The sequence below is a fragment of the Amphibalanus amphitrite genome, unplaced genomic scaffold, assembly GCF_019059575.1.
Source record: "Amphibalanus amphitrite isolate SeventyFive unplaced genomic scaffold, NRLGWU_Aamphi_draft 000238F_arrow, whole genome shotgun sequence".
Lineage (NCBI taxonomy): Eukaryota > Metazoa > Arthropoda > Thecostraca > Balanomorpha > Balanidae > Amphibalanus > Amphibalanus amphitrite.
This window is the reverse complement of record NW_024881733.1, coordinates 45,442-65,147: the sequence shown is the minus strand read 5'-3', so window position 1 is coordinate 65,147 and position 19,706 is coordinate 45,442. Positions and strand designations below refer to the sequence as shown.

The window sequence follows — 19,706 nt, the reverse complement described above, 5'->3', positions numbered from 1 at the left end:
CGATTATAACATCCTCTCGGAAAACTTGTGCGCTCCTGAATGTAACTAGACTCCCCATCCGCGAAATAAGCGACTGACGAGTCACTTATTCCGCAATTTATTTGATCATCCGTGTCACCATACACCAACAACATCGTATCGTAGATCGTAACGAGCAACACCGCACCAAAATATCGCGCATATCAAGAGTAACATTGTATGAAAATATCATGTAGAACCAATCACATTTCACCGCAATATCATGTATAACCAGTAACAGTGCACCACAATATCGTATATAAGCAGGTAGGTGTTCACCATAACCTCGGGCATGGCCGGCAACAGGTCCCAAAAATATCGGACAACTCCATCTCCCCCCTAGTTTGGTTCCTTTAGAACACAATTAGACTCTGCTCCGCCCAAGGCACAACGCCCGATAAATTAACGTCTAAAAATAGTTCAACCACAGGGCAACTGGCGCCCAAATGCCCAGTCTGAGGGTCGTAGTCCCACTCTACGCCCCGAGTATGCGGTCCAACAGCTGTCCCAGTCCCACTATACAGTCCGACTGTCTGTCCCACTATACAGTCCGACTGTCCCAGTATACAGTCCAACTGTCCCACTATACGGTCCAACTGTCCCAGACCATGTCCCGGTCCGTTCATTGGTCCCATGGCTCCGTCCCTATGGCACCCAGGTAAGGCCGCCCGCTCCCGGCACATACAGACAAACCACTCCCGCCTCAAAGGCACAGACGAACCCCCATACAGTGGGAGCCGGTGAATGCCCTGATGGCGCCGCTGAGCCCACGTCAGCTAGTTGTGCCTCAGTGATCGAGATATTGATGCCGCGGAGGCCACAAAAATACACACCGGAGGGCGCTTCACTAGCGCTTCAGAGCGAGTATCCCGGAAGGAGTCCGCCTGTGGAACGGTGTGATACTATGACCCAAGCGAAGCGTGCGGGATAATGTCCTGTGGCTGAGCCGAACGAACCCCGACAGAGCTCAGAATCAGCCGGAGCTGCCAGTCTTCCACACGGTCAACGAACAGACCAAACAATTACCAAGGAGATAACAAATAAGACCAAACAATTACCAAAGAGATAACAAATAAGACCAAACAATTACCAAGGAGATAACAGATACACAGAGACCTACCGAGCGCCCAGCAATGCCCCCCGCTGCAGTACTTTGGGATTGTCATTGAGCAGGCCACGGGCCGGTTATCCCCTATTGGGTCAGCGCCGGCCTCATTTACCCCCCTGATAGACACGGTATAGACGCAACAAAGGGCTGGGTCACCTAAGACGATCAATACCCACTGCCTAATTCCTTGCAGCCCGTATCAGCGTCCCATATATAGACTGATGGGCTGATCCTAGGCACCCACCTGATACCAGACCCCTTGGGTGGCAATCAGTATCCGCCGTCCGTCCGACATTGCCGATATTATATCGGTGACTGTACTGTTCAGTTTCAGTCCTGATCCGCCGAGAGTACCAGAGGCAGACTGCCCGGTCACTTAGCTCGGACCACTATCCACTCGGTACCCACTGGCCCGACACTGCCCGGTCCCCTGTAACACGGCCCCACCCGGCGGTAGCTGGTCGTGTCTGTCCATTAACCTAACAAGACTCGACGGGCGGCGGTGGTGGCCGTCTGTCTCTCTGTATTACCCGAACATGGCGCGGCAGGTGTCTGCGTTTCGCTGGTTGAGGTTGAACGTGGCCCCGCCCGAGGAGCGGGAGCGTCTCCGGACGCGCCGCAGACGGTGGCGGCTGCCCGGAACCCGCTCCTGTTTACGGACCACCTCCCTAGAAAGGTAGAGGGAGGGACAGTCAGACGCCACACACGGCCCTGGTTACGGACCACCTCCCTGTGAAAGTGAGGTAGAATACGTCATCACTGATTCCACCACCGGGTAGGCGAGATAAGTAACCAATCCATACCAAGGATCATATAACGGTCATAAGCTAAACATCGCATCGGTCTCTCTAAAGGTAGTCTCACCCCAATGCAGCAATGGTGGACTTTTACACCACTTCAGCTTCCATCTCTGCCGTTATCCCCCCCCCCTACACACACACACTAGCACCATCGGTTAGCACCGCAAAGCTCACCGTAGCACCAGTGGTTAGCACCTGACGCACCACCCGTTAGCCCCACGCTAGTTGATAGCTCATCGTAGCACTTGGCGCTAGCACCAGTGGTTAGCACCTGACGCTAGCACCACCCGTTAGCACCTGACACTAGCACCACCCGTTAGCACCACAGTAGCTCTCACCGTAGCACCAGTGGCCGGTGTCCGATCCTGGCGCAGGTTTTCGGTCCGTCAGAGAACTGCATGTCTGTATCAGCTGCCATACTGGCCTCCAGAGCCTGTGTGGACTCTATCCGGGCCCGGACAAACGGCGTGTGGACGGTGGAGAGAGCGCGGAGCACCACAGCAGCCCTGGAGAGAGGGGGAGTCAGCAGGGGGCAGAGCGGGCGGCCCCGCGGGGGGGGGGGGGGTTCTCAACACCCACTGCCGGCCCGCCGCGGCCGGCAGTTCAGTAGGCGACAGAACGCTAAAGGCCTGGCTACACTACGCGTTTTCTGCGCGCGTTTTTTGCCAGTTTGGGTGTTTTGCGTAATATCGTTCTAGAAAAAAGACGATATGACGTTTTTGTGATATTTTTTTATATTAAATTTTAGTTCATATCAGAGTTATTTTATCTTTTGTATATAACTAATGCACAACTAATGTAAAAATTATATTATTTATAACTTTTTTTCTAAAACGATATTACGCAAAAAAACGCAAGCCCGCAAAAACGCACGCAGAAAACGCATAGTGTAGCCAGGCCTTAACGTGCGCACCATTCGCCGATTCAACAGACACTAGACAATCCTTCTCGTCAGAGTAAACTGATTCGCCGTCCGCTGGGCTCTCAGTTACATAATAAGGGCGTGCCCACACACTCACTCGGCTCTCGGCACGCAGATTATCAGCGGGGACCGCGCGGCGTGTCCCGTTACAGTGATCTTTACCTCACACGAACAGGAGTAAGGCACTCAATGAACTACTGGCCTCCGTTGATGAGTCCCTGTTCTAGCAGGCCGTCACTGATCTGGCCTTGGCGCAGCTATAGGACCGCTGACTGAATCATTGATGATTTCAGAGGACCGTCACTGACCTGGCCTTGGCGCAGCTATAGGACCGCTAACTGAACTATTTCTGACATTGACACCTGAACTGACACCGACGCAGCTATCACCTGACCTCACCCACTGACCTCTGCCACCCCCGGCCGACTGACCTGATGTCTGACCTGTGTCACCTGACCCCACTGACCTCTGTCTGCCTCCGGGCGACTGACCTGCAGTAGTTCATCTCTGCCTGCGCGGCCCGGCTCCAGCGCCCCCCACGGACTTGGCCTGACGACCACCCCGACTGACCTGTTGTTCATCTCCGCCTGCGCGGCGCGGTTCTAGCGGCCCTCACTGGCCTCGTCTGGCCGCTATACGACCACCCCCACTGACCTGTTGTTCATCTCCGCCTGGGCGGCGCGGTTCCACAGGGACACCTCCACCCGGCCCGCCAGGTCGAATGAGGTGGCCGCCAGCACGGTCAGGTGAGCCGTCAGACCGTTCTGCAGCGGTACGGCCTGGTCGTGGTCCTGTAGCAACACGGTACCCTGGAAAAGACGGGGTAGACGGGGGGTTAGAGGTACCTCGCGGATATACCCACATGTAGCACGGTACCCTGCGAGAGATAGACAGGGGTTAGAGATACCTCACGGATATACCCACATGTAGCACGGTACCCTGCGAGGGACGGGATAGACAGGGGTTAGAGATACCTCGCGGATATACCCCAGTAGCTGCACATGTGGCACGGTGTAAAATACACAGTTTGTTTGTTGGGACAATACTATCCGGCAGGTCGGACAGGGCACAGACTAGCCTTCAGCCAAGTCTGAAAATCACAGAAATAATTCCAAATAGACAGTCCCAAACTCTCAGAACCAATCTGATGAATTAAGGCAGACCGAACACTTCACACAAATGTCTGAGCTCGTCAGTAATGAAGCTCAGCCCAAACCCGCCACAAACCCGGAGTTCCAAACCAGAGTAGTTGGTACTCCGTTCTCAGAGTAGTTGGTACTCCGTTCTCAGAGTAGTTGGTACTCCGTTCTCAGAGTAGTTGGTACTCCGTCCCGGTCTCAGAGTAGTTGGTACTCCGATCTCAGAGTAGTTGGTACTCCGATCTCAGAGTAGTTGGTACTCCGTTCCGATCTCAGAGTAGTTGGTACTCCGTTCTGGTCTCAGAGTAGTTGGTACTCCGTTCTCAGAGTAGTTGGTACTCCGTTCTCAGAGTAGTTGGTACTCCGTTCTGGTGTTAGAGTAGTTGGTATCCCGTTCTGGTCCCAGAGTAGTTGTTACTCCGTTCTGAGAGTAGTTGGTACTCCGTTCTCAGAGTAGTTGGTACTCCGATCTCAGAGTAGTTGGTACTCCGTTCTGGTGTTAGAGTAGTTGGTATCCCGTTCTGGTCCCAGAGTAGTTGTTACTCCGTTCTGAGAGTAGTTGGTACTCCGTTCCCAGAGTAGTTGTTACTCCGTTCTCAGAGTAGTTGTTACTCCGTTATGGGTGTACTCACGCGCAGTGCGGAGGTGGTCTCGCTGCCGGCGCCGCTCCACAGCAGCCCCATCAGCTCGGTCTGGCTGCCGAACAGGCGCCGGGGCCGCAGCTGCCGCCCCAGCAGCCCCAGCTGCAGGCGCGCGCGGGCGTCCGCCGCGTCATCCGGATCGGGGGAGCCGATCAGACTGGACAGGCCGGCCGCCTGGACCGAGAACTGTGGAACAGAGACCGTACAGGTGACCACCGGGTGGACGCTTCAGCTGTACACAACACACCGGTACACGAGCAGTATAGGAGAGCAGTGAAGAAAACAGCTCAGCGAGACTACCCGCTGCCAAACAGCTGCAGCGATTTAACGACGTGTGTTAAAGTCACAGCCCGATGACATAATGTAGGTTTGTTGATAGTTACCTGGGCGACTGAATACACGTCTCCGACTCAACAGACTAACCCCTCCTCTGACCTGAACACAGGACATCTCCCCAACTCTGTCTCTGTCTCTGTATCTCTCCCCCTCTCTCTCTCTCTCTCTCTCTCTCTCTCTCTCTCTCTCTCTCTCTCTCTCTCTCTCCCCTCTCTCTCTCTCTCTCTCCTCTCTCTCTCTCTCTCTCTCTCTCTCTCCTCTCTCTCTCTCTCTCTCTCTCTCTCTCTCTCTCTCTCTCTCTCTCTCTCCCTCTCTCTCTCTCTCCCTCTCTCTCTCTCTCCCTCTCTCTCTCTCTCCCTCTCTCTCTCTCTCCCTCTCTCTCTCTCTCCCTCTCTCTCTCTCTCCTCTCTCTCTCTCTCCCTCTCTCTCTCTCTCCCTCTCTCTCTCCCTCTCTCTCTCTCTCCCTCTCTCTCTCTCTCCCTCTCTCTCTCTCTCCTCTCTCTCCTCTCTCTCTCTCCCTCTCTCTCTCTCTCCCTCTCTCTCTCTCTCCCTCTCTCTCTCTCTCTCCCTCTCTCTCTCTCTCCCTCTCTCTCTCTCTCTCTCTCTCTCTACCTCCCTCCTCCCCCTCCCCTCACCTGTAACATATCCAGCCGCCGTCCGTCCGCCTCTAGTCTGGCGGTGAACTCGCTCCGCCGCAGTGCGCGGGACCTGCCCGCCTCCAGCAGACTAGTGAACCCGGCCGCCGCGCCTCCCGCCGACCAGAGCTCCCGCTCCAGGGCGGCAGACAGGGCCCCCTGCGCCAGGATGTCGTAGTTGGCCAGGCGGCTGTCGGAGAGGAGCTGACCCAGCGCGCGGCGCAGCGGTTCGTGGCGCGCGGCCGCCGCGCGCAGCCGCTGCAGCAGGTAGGAGCTCTCCTCGGCGGCCGAGCGGTCCTCCAGGCGGGAGAGGAGGAGCCCGGCGTCAGACGGCCGGGGGGAGCGCAGCAGGAGGTCCGCAGAGAGCAGACGACTGGTGACGTCATACCTGGAGACAGTGACGTCATTCACACACACGCAGTCGGTATGGTGGCACTGTCAGTACAGGCGGCAGTAGGTTACTGTCCTTAGACTCGGCTCAGGCGGCAGAGTTGGACTTTAAGATTGGGAGCTCGAAATGCATGCCACTTGCCTTCTGCAATATCATGAGACATTCAGTCTAATTAGAGAAAAGGGGAAGAAACCAGGTGAATCTAGGCTTCACGGGTAGTCAGGTTATGGTCTATGTCAGTATCTAGTCAGTATATGGTCGGCTGATATACAAGTCAGACGGCTCAGCTGACTGAGATACACAGCAGGGGTGGCAGGTCTGGACGGAGCTACTGACTGACACGGACCGGTACCAGCGAGGTCAGGGACTGTATCAGCCCCGTCCCCCCGGTCCTCCCCCCCCCCTCTGACCCTCCCCCGCTCTGACCTCTCGGGTTGACCAAAGAGGGCCTCCAGGTCGGGTCTCAGCGGCCCGGTGACCTCGACTGGCAGCGCCGACAGGGCCCGCAGCGCCTCCGCGCGACACTCGGCTAACGTGTCACCGGACAGAGCCTGTGTGTACACAGAGACACAGTCACTGCACTGCAGCTGTCAGTACGGTATTTGCAAACCGGGATCACTTGTTTGAACCTAGCTACAGCTCGCAGCTCGGGGCCGGCCGGCCGGCAGACCGGCACACGATATCACAGACAACATCTATACCTCCATCAATGTAGCCGAATTCTAGTCACATTTGTCCCTGTCCAAGGTATACATCAGTTGCACCACTGGTACACATCAGTTTCCCAACGTTAGATATCAGTTCCGGCACCGTTACCCGCCAATTGCCCCATTTTTACCCCAGCGTTACCCACCAGTCCCAGTAGCCGTAGACTCTGTCCGTAGGCCACCTTCTATTTAATTACCCCAGTTACCCCCGGTTACCCATCAGTTTGAGTAGCCCGGTAGACTCGGTCATCAGGTTACCCGTAAGTTACCCCAGTCACCCCAGCGTTACCCACCAGTTTGAGTAGTGGTGCGGCAGACGACTCGGTCCGTAGGTTCCCCAGGGCCCTCAGCGAGGGCAGACAGCAGTCGGCCGAGTCATCGCCGACTCCACATGACTCCACCTGAGTCAGCAGCTCGACGGCGAACTCTGTGCACAGCTGTGGGTTATGTAAAGGATTCAGTGTCTGTTAGAACCAGTGGCAGATATCGTGTCAATTACCGGGACTTGTAGTGTCAATTACCGGGACTCTATAGAGGCGGAATAGACAGCGCGGGAGTCGTGCGGTGGAAAACTCAGACAATGACCCCTCAGCAGGCGGGGCGAAGCCGAACACTAACCGCCATAATATGGGCAGACAGAATGTGAGCGAAGACGACTGGAGTCACTCAAACGGAGTACGTAATACGGCTGAACACCAAAAGGACAGAAGAAAGAAAAGAGAATAACAGTGTAGCTAATATGTCTGGATCAAACGAGCGCCGGCTAACCAGGAAATGGTCGGGAAAAGGACACCATCCTGAAACGCCCTGACAAAAGAACACTCTCCCGCACACAGATGGACACAGTAGGGTACTGGGTATCCCCCTAACACGGTCCTGATGGTTCGCACCTGTTCAGCCGTCCCTCCCGTCTGCGTACAGAGGCTGGAGGCCAGCGCCGCCGCCGTGAGGAGGACAGTCTCGTGTAGCTCCGGGGACGGCAGTTTCTGACGGGACTCGGACAGCAGCGCTGAAACAACGCGGCGGGGCGGGCACTGAAACACGGCATACATCGGGACCGGGCACAGGGCGGGCACTGAAACACGGCACACACACCGGGACCAGGCACAGGGCGGGAAAACGCTGGATGAAAACGACTGATTTAACAGATGCATTGGCAAATCATAATGCTGTCGTCTACATTCACTACGGGATGAACAGTGCAGAGATGATTATTGTTCACATAATTTGCAGGATTCACATAATTTGTCTACGAACTGTCGTCGGATGAGAGTGCTAGGATCGTAGGATAACAGTGCCTGTGACAGTGCGTAGGATGGCAGTGTTCAAAGCGCTTCACATGGTATGGTATGGCACAGCATGGGAACTATTGGTGCCAATCGGAATTTCTTTTCTTGGAATTCCAATTTTTGTCCAATTCCAATTTGGAATTTGGACGGAATTCTTAACATTTTTTGGAAATTAATCGGAACACAAGGCCTTTAAAATTTACAATTTTAAAACGGAGGCCCTTAAAACGCTTTTAAACACTTTTAAAATTTACGCAAAAAATGCAAAAATCGTTAAAAATTGGAATAGCCACCGCTTTGGACAAAATTGGAAATTTACTTGGCAATTTCTTGGAATCGGATCGGAATTGGAATTGAAATTTCATGAAATTGGCACCACTAATGGGAACCCTCGCTCTCCGCACACGCCGTACCTCTAACCAGCGGCGAGTCGGGATGTCCCCCGGTGGACAAGGCCACTAAATACCGCTCGTAGAGCGCTATGTCGTCTCCGGACCGGGGCGGCCACCCCAGGGCCTTCTTCACCGCCGAGTGAACGGGTAGGGTGTGCGCGGCGCCACAGAGGTCCAGCAGGGACAGCCTGCGGGTCAGATACGGGTCACACAGAGGTCATAGAGAGGTCACACTGGCGGGGAGAGTCTGGGGGTCAGATACGGGTCATAGAAAGGTCATAGAGAGGTCACACTGGCGGGGACAGGTCACAGGTCATAGAGAGGTCATACAGAGGTCACACTGGCCGGGAGAGTCTGGGGGTCAGATAGAGGTCATAGAGAGGTCATAGGTATAGAGGCCACGCTGGCGGGGAGAGTCTGAGGGTCAGACACGGGTCATACAGAGGTCATATAGAGGTCACACTGGCACGGAGAGTCTGGGGGTCAGATACGGGTCATACAGAGGTCATATAGAGGTCACACTGGCGGGGAGAGTCTGGGGGTCAGATACAGGTCATACAGAGGTCATATAGAGGTCACACTGGCAGGGACAGGTCACAGGTCATAGAGGTCACACTAGCGTGGAGAGTCTGGGGGTCAGATACAGGTCATAAAGAGGTCATATAGAGGTCACACTGGCATGGAGAGTCTGGGGGTCAGATACAGGTCATAGAGAGGTCATCCTGACAGCGACGGTCTAGTGAGGGTGGGAGTCCGGTTAGAACGTCAACAATTGAACAAAGTCAGAGCAGCTCATACATCAGTGAGGATTGATGATTCATAAAAACACAGCAGAATACTGAAAATCTTAGGCTTGAAACAGCAAACACCACTTGGCTGCCGGTCTTGGCACTAATTATCGGTAAGATAAGTTCATACCCTAGGGTTTATATGTGGCATCTCAAACACAGGTCGCTCAGCAGACCGACAGAGGTGGTCCGGCTATCAGTGAGCGGTATATACAGTCGACCCCGCGGTCAGTCCCACCTGATGTCTGCGTTCCGTTTGTCCCGCAGCACCTCCAACACCTGCGTCTCCGTGGCGGCCCTCAGCGCCGGTACTAGCGTCACGGCGCCGGTGGCCGCCGGAAGAGTGGATAAGACCGGCTCGGTGAGACCGGTCCGGAGTCGGGAGACGAGATCCGAGAGCTGCGGGGGGAGGGTGTGTCACTGACACAGCTGACACACTGAGCTGCGGGGGTATCACTGACACACTGAGCTGCGGGGGTGTCACTGACACAGCTGACACAGCTGACACACTGACATACTGAACTGCGGGGGTGTCACTGACACACTGAGCTGCGGGGGTGTCACTGACACACTGAGCTGCGGGGGTGTCACTGACACACTGACACACTGAGCTGTGGGGATTTCACTGACACACTGAGCTGTGGAGGTGTCAGAATGACACACTGACACACTGAGCTGCGGGGGTGACACTGACACACTGAGCTGTGGGGGTGTCAGAATGACACACTGACACACTGAGCTGCGGGGGTGACACTGACACACTGACACAGCTGAATGGGGCGGAGCTAAGACACACATCATACCCAACGACATGTACGAGTCACACATACCCACATGTCGGGAGGGAATCACAGTATAGTCGACTACAGAATGATGTTCCACTTTTCACCGGCATTTATTTGCCTTGAGTGGTAGGCTGTGCCACATCACACGGGCTGAGTTCACAAATTATAGCTTTGTCCCAATGCTCACAATCGACACGCTTAATTGCGTGATAAACGGCACAACTTAGCGCTCCGGTCAACTGATAGCTTCTGAGGAGTGGAACATCATTATGTAGCCGACTACACACGGGAGTCACCCACACGGGAGTCACACACCCACGGGAGTCACACCCACACAGTCACACACCCTCCCGCCCGTCTGGCCGCTCCGTCCCACTGGCCCTCCCGGCTCACCTCTGGACAGGCAGCGTCCCTGTCGCAATGCCTGGCGCCGTCCGCCGGGGCCGCCCGCGACCACAGCCGGGTCTCCCGGGGAGTCCAGCCGAGGGCGGCGGAGTCTGTCAGACGCCGCAGCGCTTCCTGAGCGGACACGGCCGAGACGGCCGGCGCCGAGCGGGTCCGGCCTGAGGCGGGGGTAGACGAGGGTCAGTCGGGGGGAGGGGCGGACTAGGGTCAGTCAGGGGGCGGGGTCAGACTAGGGTCAGTCAGGGGGAGGGTGAGACTAGGGTCAGTCAGGGGGCGGGTCAGACTAGGGTCAGTCAAGGGAGAGGGGCGGGGGTAGACTAGGGTCAGGCCGGGTCTATAGACTCATGGTCCCACCAGCCCACTCTGGACGGTCAGTAGCCTAACAAAGGAGGTTAAACGGAACATACAGATAGAGGTAAATGTGCATGAGCATAACCCAACGACATCATCACCTTCCATAGTAAAACACACGCAGATACGCCAGTATTCAGGCCAGCCCCAGGATACTTCAGCTCAGCCTTCCATCCGCTGGCCACCCGACCCCGTCCAAAGTCCCGCCGTCCCTCCTCTGACCTGAGAGCTGCAACGTCTGCAGGGCCGTCACGGTCGTCCCGTATCCGTCACGGGCCGACACGGCCGGCGTGACGCCGTGACGCTCCTCGGACGTCACCGTCTCCAGCTGACCGGCCGAGAGCGAGTAGCGCGTCACGCGCTCCGACGTTACGGATACGTCCAGAACCTGCGGAGACGGGGGAGGGGAGTCAGTGACGGTACATCAGGGACGATACATCAGAGCCACGGGCACGGGGCGCCGAAAGGATAGGGCGGAACGTTAGTTCTATAGGTCGGGATAACGATATGTCAGTCGGTCATGGAATGACAGGTTACTGGCGCCAGAAAGCCATTAAAGTAGCACCAACATGGAAAAGCTACGATTCAGCACTGCTGCCTGAACATTGTGGTAAAAATCTGACCCTCCTTTCACAATTCATACTTACTTTTCCAAAATTAAGTCATCACAATACAATACAATTAGAAAGTCAATATAGGCCATGCTGAGTCAATTCAATACAAATCAATAAGTCATACTATTTCGCGCTGATCAGCAATTAAAGCAGTGGGCGTTGAGTCTTAATTCACGGAAATTTCCAATCAACCACTGGGTTTCGGATCAAGCATGAGCTGCCTTGTATTGTAGTCTGTCTTAAAAGCGCCGCGCAACAGTGCGGTGGATCCATCAAGCCTGACCGAGGAAGGACCTGCTGTAATTTGAAGTCACCGAACTAATTGACGGTCCTGGGGGAATGGACGAGGATGTCAATAGCTTTGGTAACTAAAATTTAGCAGTCCTTCCACGGTCGGGCTAGACGGATCCCCCGCACTGTTGCGCGGTACTATTAAGACTGACTATACAGTATTATCATTGTACGGTACGTCCAGTACCCGGTATCTGCCATCCCCCGTCCCCCCGCTCCACCAGATTACTCACCGGATGGCCGGCGGTGTATATTGGCGCCGCCTCTGAACACCGCTCCTTGGTCTTCAGCACCCGCTGGGCACCCTCCGAGACGTACGTGACGTCACACTCGCCCGAGGCGTCCGTCTCCCGGTACTGCCGGCGGCCGGGTGTGACGTCATACACCGGTACTGAGCCGGGGGATATACGTGACGTCATACTACATACTCGGTCAACGGATAAAGTCGAAAACTTTGTGAACAATAGTCACCGATGTTTCAGGCAAAAATGTTCAGAGCATTCAGAACAAGTATTATATCGTCCCGAAAAAAAATACATCGAATGTTGGCAGGTTCCCCATTTACACGAGTACATCGTTGAAACTACTTGTAGCGAAAAAAAATGGTAACACTTTGAGACAAACAGCTCACCACACTCCCTTTATGTCTCTCTGTCTCTCTGTCTCTCTGTATCTCTGTCTCTGTCTCTGTCTCTGTCTTTCTCTCCCCCCTCTCCCCCTCTCTCCCTTCCTCCCCCTCTCCCCCCTCTCTCCGTACCTTCCCCTCTTCCCGCACGGTGATCAGTCCGAGCAGGCCTCTGGCCAGTCCGACCTCCTCCTCCGCCCTGCCCTCCGGCGCGTACAGCTGTTTGGCGGCCCCCTCTGCAGTCAGCAGCAGCACCTCCACTGGAGGGATATCGTCCAGACGGGAACTGTGGGCGACAAACCCGTCCGGCTGGGGGGCGCGCCGAGAGCGGACCAGCAGCTGCGGAGACGAGACCTGAGGGTAGAGGGGAGGGGGTCACTGGGGAGTCACTGGGGAGTCACTGGAAGGTCACTGGAGAGTCACTGGAGAGTCACGAGGGGAGTCACTGGGGGTCACTGGGGAGTAACTGGAGGGGTCACTGAGAGTCACTGGGGAGTCGCTGGAAGTCACGTATATGCAAGGCATTCACTGCATGTATGCTATTTCAAGCAGCCTACCAAACTCACCAGATAAGGCAAACCAAACCGGATAAAGCAGCCCGTTTACTTCCATAGTTCTGAGCAATTAGGAGCAGCGGCGAATCATACAGCAGCCCCCTCTCTATATCTTACCGTGATTCTGAGCAGCTGCTGCCGATGGTCAGATATGGCAGCTCTTACCGTGATCCTGAGCAGCTGCTGCCGGTGGTCGGCCGGGTGCTGCCATATGACGGCGCACTGCGCCTCGGCCAGGATCTGGTAGCCCACGTCCCGGACGTCTCTGCCTGCCGCGCGCGGCCGCAGTTCGCTGAGCAGTACAGTGGTGTTGTAGTGGAAACTGTAGGTGACTCCCAGTTCCAGACCGCCGGCCGCCGCTGCCGGGGGGGGGGGGGGGGGGGTCACAGGTCAGCAGGGTGTGACTGGCTGCAGGGAGGTCAGAGGTCAACAGGGTGTGACTGGCTGCCGGGGAGGTCAGAGGTCAGCAGGGTGTGACTGGCTGCAGGGGAGGTCACAGGTCAGCAGGGTGTGACTAGCTGCCGGGAGGTCAGAGGTCAGCAGGGCGTGACTGGCTGCAGGGGAGGTCACAGGTCAGCAGGGGTGTGACTGGCTGCAGGGGAGGGGTCAGAGGTCAGCAGGGGTGTGACTGGCTGCAGGGGAGGGGTCAGAGGTCAGCAGGGTGTGACTGGCTGCAGGGGAGGTCACAGGTCAGCAGGGTGTGACTGGCTGCAGGGGAGGTCACAGGTCAGCAGGGCGTGACTAGCTGCAGGGAGGTCAGAGGTCAGCAGGGTGTCACTAGCTGCAGGGGAGGTCACAGGTCAGCAGGGCGTGACCGAGGTCACAGGTCAGCAGGGTGTGATCGAGGTCAAGCACCGGGACCTGCGTCATGGCACCGTCAGCCGAGTGGCCACCAGAGCCAGCAGCCGTCGTCAAACAGGGCCAGGCTGAGCAGTGAGCAGGATACACAGACATCACTATAGCTGCTGCCGGAGGCCAATCGAAGCGGGCCATTCCAGTCTCCCTATCGACAGTTCAGCGCTGGGCCCCAGCCTCGGACTTAAAATCGGTACCCGACCCGAGTTCAGATATGAAAGGAATGCTCTGAAAAGACCGCACATAAATTACTAGACTCGGGCATTAGGAAAGGACGGGACGAATCTAAGGGAGCGCTTATGAGCTCATGCATCGATTGTCTTGGCGTCATTGTGAACAAACAGACACACGTTGCCTAAAGTCACGCGACCAGGCAGTGTAAATGCCACGTGGAACGCATTCGAAACATCGTTTGCTTTAGATTAGAGCCATGGGACAGAGCCCTGTGTCCGTCTTGGTAACCGGGTGAATCGCAGTCCGAGTGTCACTGAGAACACATCAAAACATGGTCTGCTTCTTTTTTACATCTGTGTCACTGAGCACAGTTCATGGAGCCCGTGTTTACAGCAGTGGGCATCCAAAGCCGACGCTTCTATGTAGATACTGCTGACTGGAGGGCACACATGGACCAATGTTTACCAGTCGCCGGAACCAAACACAGCCTACGGACTGAATGACCCACAGATCAACCTGCCCACCGACCGACCGAGGGAGGGACGAGGGCAGAGCAGTACGGCGGCGAGCGGCTTTGCAGCCGTACGGCCGTCAAACGACGGACCGTCAATACGGAAACGGACATACGGACATACGGGCGGACGGACGGACGTACGGACGGACGGTACAGTCGGTGGGAGAGAGGCCCACAGAAAGAGCCGATGTTTGGCACTCAGCAGATGGCAATCGGCGGTAAAGAGGAAAGGAAGCAGTGCCAGCATCTGTCAATGTAGACAGCGTAAAACAGCTGCCCCAGCAATCTTCTAGATGATTCGGGCCGCAGCGGGCGATATTATTGAGGCAGCAGTCACTAAAGACCAAACCAAGCTAGCTTTCACGAGTTATTGTGAACCACATCAATCTCCAGAGAGAAGAGCAATCACAGACATCCTAGGCGCGCGCCTCCCGGTACGGATTAAAGCTTCCTGCCAGACTAGTTTTTACCGCCCGTGCCGCCACTGTGTGTATGTATGTGTGTGAGTGTACACGGGTCATTGACCTAACCGGACTGCCCCCCTGCCGGAAGGGGGGGGGGAGTGATTCATCACTGAAAGACTGGTCCGCAGTTGCCGGGGCCGACGCTCTCACAGCGGCAGCGGGGAATGGAACACAGTCGGGAGGCGTGTGGTGACGTCATAGACATTCTACTGATGACGCAGTGGTGGGGCTAGCCGTCGGAGGTTACTACAGCCGGCCAGAGACGGTGATTGGTCAATCTTCAACACCATTACCGACCTGGACAACTACAACTGCAGAAAACGAGCATGGCAGGCGCAAATCGCGGTGTTACTAGAATACAATTCAAACAGCAACACTGTCCGATAAGTATAGACTGCCTAACAGCCACCGAAATGCATGTCCCAGGACCCACCCGTAACTAACGTCAGTCACAGTGAATGGTCAATGATTACTATTAGTTTGACACTAGTCACAGAGGATGGTACGATCTAAGACTAGGTGCGTCCAGCGGTAAATAAAGGAGCTCTGTACAAACTTGGCTGCAGACCGATGGTACCCGAGGCCCAAGAGTCTCGCTACACTGTTTGTGTATTCAGGCTTTAAGCCTGAAGCGGACACTTTCCGCAGTCAGGAAATCGCATGCGAAAGCCCATTCAAATAATTCTGCCCGTATTAATCGCATGCGGGAGGTGAGCGCGATTGATGCGAGGGCGCTTTCATATATTTGAATGGGCTCTCGCATGCGATTTCCTGACTGCGGAAAGAGTCTGTTTCAGGCTTTAGGATGGCTCCACCACCAAATCGGTAAAGGATTGACTAATGACAGACACGATTCTCAAACACGGTTGGACACCACTGCCCAATATTAGACTGGTCTCCAGCAGACACCGGTCTGTTTCAGAGCACGCCCTCACCGAGCAGTGACTAGTGAGTGAGCCGCACCCTATTTATCCAGATACACCGCTCCAACAGCCCCGCTGCCTAGGGTATAGTATCTAGTTTACCCGGCGAGCCAGTCCCGTCCTCCGCGACTCACCGGTGGGCGCCTGACAGTGGATCTCTGCGGACAGACGGACGGACGGACGGTCACACACCGAACACATGGCGGCGGCGGCGACCCGCACAGCCCGGTACAGGTGAAGATGAAGTCCGAGTGGCACGGAGGCTGGTAGGTAGCAGGCTGGTAGGTTTAGGGTGGTAGGATGAAGGTTAGTAGGTAGGTTAGAAGCAAGGTTAGGTCAGGTTATATTATGTTTTTTATCTACTCGGACTTCATCTTCACATTTACCGACGTCCCAAGCAGTCGGGCCAAAGCAGGCAGCACAACCCGCTACATAAGCATGGATCTGTGAGCCGCAGCTCATTCAGAACATGGACAAAGCAGACGATGTGGCCACAGGCCCTGCAAGGGAACCCAGGACAGCACGCGCCACATACGGTGTGATGATGGGCCAGCACGGGACTGTCAACGGGTGGGTGGCGTAACCCAAGCCATTCTATACTGAGCCTTGCAATCCCACAAAAGCATGGCCAGTGACTCTGGTGAGTTCCACAGCGACCTTGAGCCGTCATTGTAATGTAGGTGCTTGGAGCAGATCAGGTCATCAAATTCATCTTATCTAAGGGAATAAATAGGCACCCATATCAAGAGCACAAGCACCCTGATTCAGCTATAAGTGGCAAAGTTAGGTACCAAAAACAGCAAACACAGCATACCTACTTACCAAACACAGCAAACACAGCATACCTACTTACCAAACACAGCAAACACAGCCAACTTACCAAAAACAGCAAACACAGCATACCTACTTACCAAACACAGCAAACACAGCCAACTTACCAAACACAGCAAACACAGCCAACTTACCAAACACAGCAAAGAGCACAACAACCAGGAAGAGATGCCTGTCCATTGTGATTTTACTGACCTGTAAATCAGAGCAAGAACGTGTTAAAGGGACCCTCCCACCTTCAAAAAAGTTAATGAATTGGCACGATAGTGATGTCGCTCGGTTCAGAAAGAGCGAAAACGAATATCTACCAAATTTCATCGAAAAATATTCACCGGTTTTCAAGATATTAGACTTTTACTTTTGTTTACTTTTTGGGCTCTCCGCTGTTCCTAGCGACTTTATTTGAAAGTGCGGCATTTGTTGCGCGCAAAGCAGCATATACCACCGCGTGCTACCAAACGTTTTAGTAAAAGATTTAAAAATCGTTAGATCTCCGCTGACGTCACAAATTCTAAGGGGGCATACCAATGCACTAGCCCCTTAGAATCCGAAAACTGCAAGTTTGAAATTCCATATCTCCGAATTAAAGCATTTGTCGATGTTGTGAGTGCCCAAACCGGTATTTGCAGGCCATGGCCACCAATTTGGCTATCTCAACTCAAAACTAATGTTAAGGTGGGAGTGTCCCTTTAAGCACTGATTGATAAAAAATATTATCAGGATGGCAAAATCCTTTCAACACGTCACATGCCATCCATTTATATCCTTGCATAAATAAATAGCCTAATTGACAACTTGTATGTTTGTAGGTTGGTGGGTTGTAGGTTTGTAGGTTGTAGGCCTTAGGTTGGTAGGTAGTAGCCAGTAGGTAAGGTTAGATCCGGGCCCTGTTTCACCGGTGATAGCAGCAAGCTGCTATCACGTTTCGCGAGCTGACGTCATGTCGTGACGCCATACTGTTGACGTAATGGGTAGTTACGGCGCACGATTGCCGCGACCTTGGCGGCAGCATTAAGTGACGTATTAGCCTAAAAGTAAGAGTTTACGCAGTCATGATAGTATATATATTTTTGATATATATTTTTCCAATATGATGTATTTAAAAGAAGTTGGGTTTAGGAAAAATTTGGACATTAACTTCGAACATTTAGCTGATGACGTAAAACAATATTATGGCAATCGTGCGCCAGAATTGCCCCTTACGTCAGCAGTATGACGTCATCACATTACGTCAGCTCGCGCAATTTGATAGCAGCGTGCTGCTATAACCGGTGAAACAGGGCCCAGGTATGTCTTATTCCGTAATATCTACTTTTTGATGAAGACTTCTAAAAGCAAAATTTGGGTAATTATCTCAAGAGCTGACAAGTCTAGGGACTTCTCGTAAAAGGCAGCACCTGAGATGCCTGCTATAATAGTATAGTATTTTTAGTATTTTTATGGGTTTTTATGGGTATTCCGAGATGGAATGTTTGGAAACCATTTCAAATGATGTACTTACTTGTACTTGTTGGGTTAGGGCGCATAGTTCAAATGATGTCTTTTAGCATTCAGTAGCATTTGAAAGCTAATTAGCTACATTGCAAACGCTAGGTCATGCCACGAACTTGCACCAAAAATTCAGAATGTTCTGACTGCGGGAGCAGGAGCAATTTGTAAAGGAGACCAAAATCTTTTGGACCAGATGGCCGGCTGACTCTACAGTAGTGACGAGGAACCCAGGCAGGTGAGTCTGAGACAATAAAACAAAAAGGATCCTATTTACAACACTGTTGTAACACCAAACACGGGTATCAGATGTTCTTATTGCGTTATGTACAGAACACTTGAAGCTGTGAATCATGATTTCTACATGAGCAAATAAAATGGAATTTATCCAACTTTACCCAAAATATACCTAGATAATTAATCAAGCTACCAAAATAACTCAAACTGAGGGAACAAAACACTGCCCAAAGCCCGCACCCTCACGGAAAATGACTCAATCGATTCCAGTGTGGCCAAATTGGCGATGTTGTGGGGAAAGACACTGATGGATTCAATAATGACTACACCAATGTATATAGATACCGGTCACACGGGTCACAAAAAATACACAAATTATCCACAGCACATCCACACGTGTCCGGACAAAATTTCGTCTGACATTTTTTCGTCGGACAGTTTTTCGTCCGCAGATTTTCGTCCGACTTTTTTTCGTCTCGCATTTTTTCGTCTGTACATTTTTTCGTCTGTGCATTTTTTCGTCTGTACATTTTTTCGTCTGTACATTTTTTCGTCCGGACATTTTTTCGTTCGTATATTTTTTCGTCTGTACATATTTTCGTCCGGACATTTTTTCGTTCAATAAATTTTACGTCTGTGCACCCAAGGTTGAGTGAAAACATACTACAATGCTATTCAACTGTGAGGCAAATGACATCATAATAATACTCGGGGCGAAGCAGTGCAGTGCCGAAAGGGGCTCCGCCACAGGGGGGGTCGCGGGGGTCCGGACCCCCTCAATAATTTACCTGGGGGGTACAGTACCCCCCAATACTCCAGATACCTATAAGCTTGTTTTCGCGTAAAAATGACTAAATCATTCACTATATGCATTTTGAGTGTGTTGACAGTCGTATAGCTAAGGAACTGAAGATCTAGAAATGTAGGGAACCCTTATAATGTCATAGCAGACGAAGTGCTCGACAGTGACACTCACCGGTCTACGTGGGAGTGTCATCATTTCGCCATTTTTGTTATCACTATGAATGCATTTAAGATTGAGATGGCTAGGATTAGCTAGGTATGCTAGAATTTGGCTATAATTTTGCGAGGGGGTCCAGCTTGTAGGGCACCTCATTGACACACCTGCCCTAAGAGAGCTTCAAAACGATCTGAGAATTCTCTTTCAATGTGAGGTAATCCTATAGTGTCGGGGATCCATGCCGGTCCTTCAGAGCACCATACTAGTCTAAGCATCCTCACACCGTTCTGAGGTAATTTGCAATATATCTGCACAGGGCTCTAAACGCAGGTTCGTAGAGGTAGGACGTTCACAAGTCACAATCCCAACAGCAAGTGGAGCATTTTGCTATCCATTTTCAGGTCAGGATAGGTCACACTCATCACAGAGACTGAATTGAATCTGAATGTCAAATTGTCAGTCTCTAAA

At 53.3% G+C, this 19,706-nt stretch overlaps 1 protein-coding gene across 2 annotated transcripts; it reads right to left on the bottom strand.

Annotated features, from left to right (window-relative positions):
* Nucleotides 1-81: 81 nt before the first annotated feature.
* LOC122386035 (microsomal triglyceride transfer protein large subunit-like) lies at nt 82-16,764 on the bottom strand. Of its 2 annotated transcripts, XM_043374816.1 has the most exons (17): nt 16,687-16,764; nt 15,856-15,879; nt 12,957-13,150; nt 12,370-12,591; nt 11,846-11,968; nt 10,930-11,095; nt 10,345-10,514; nt 9,405-9,565; nt 8,400-8,566; nt 7,588-7,706; nt 6,991-7,134; nt 6,417-6,541; nt 5,600-5,987; nt 4,620-4,814; nt 3,503-3,657; nt 2,265-2,432; nt 82-1,794 (listed from the first exon to the last, which is right to left on the bottom strand). In XM_043374816.1, the coding sequence occupies exons 1-17, from the start codon at nt 16,730-16,732 to the stop codon at nt 1,653-1,655; spliced, it is 2,709 nt and encodes a 902-aa protein (XP_043230751.1). In that variant the 5' UTR covers nt 16,733-16,764; the 3' UTR covers nt 82-1,652. The 2 variants fall into 2 exon arrangements, with proteins under 2 accessions (XP_043230751.1, XP_043230752.1); XM_043374817.1 differs by lacking the exon at nt 15,856-15,879 and having other exon boundaries at nt 16,687-16,758.
* Between the last annotated feature and the right edge of the window lie 2,942 nt (nt 16,765-19,706).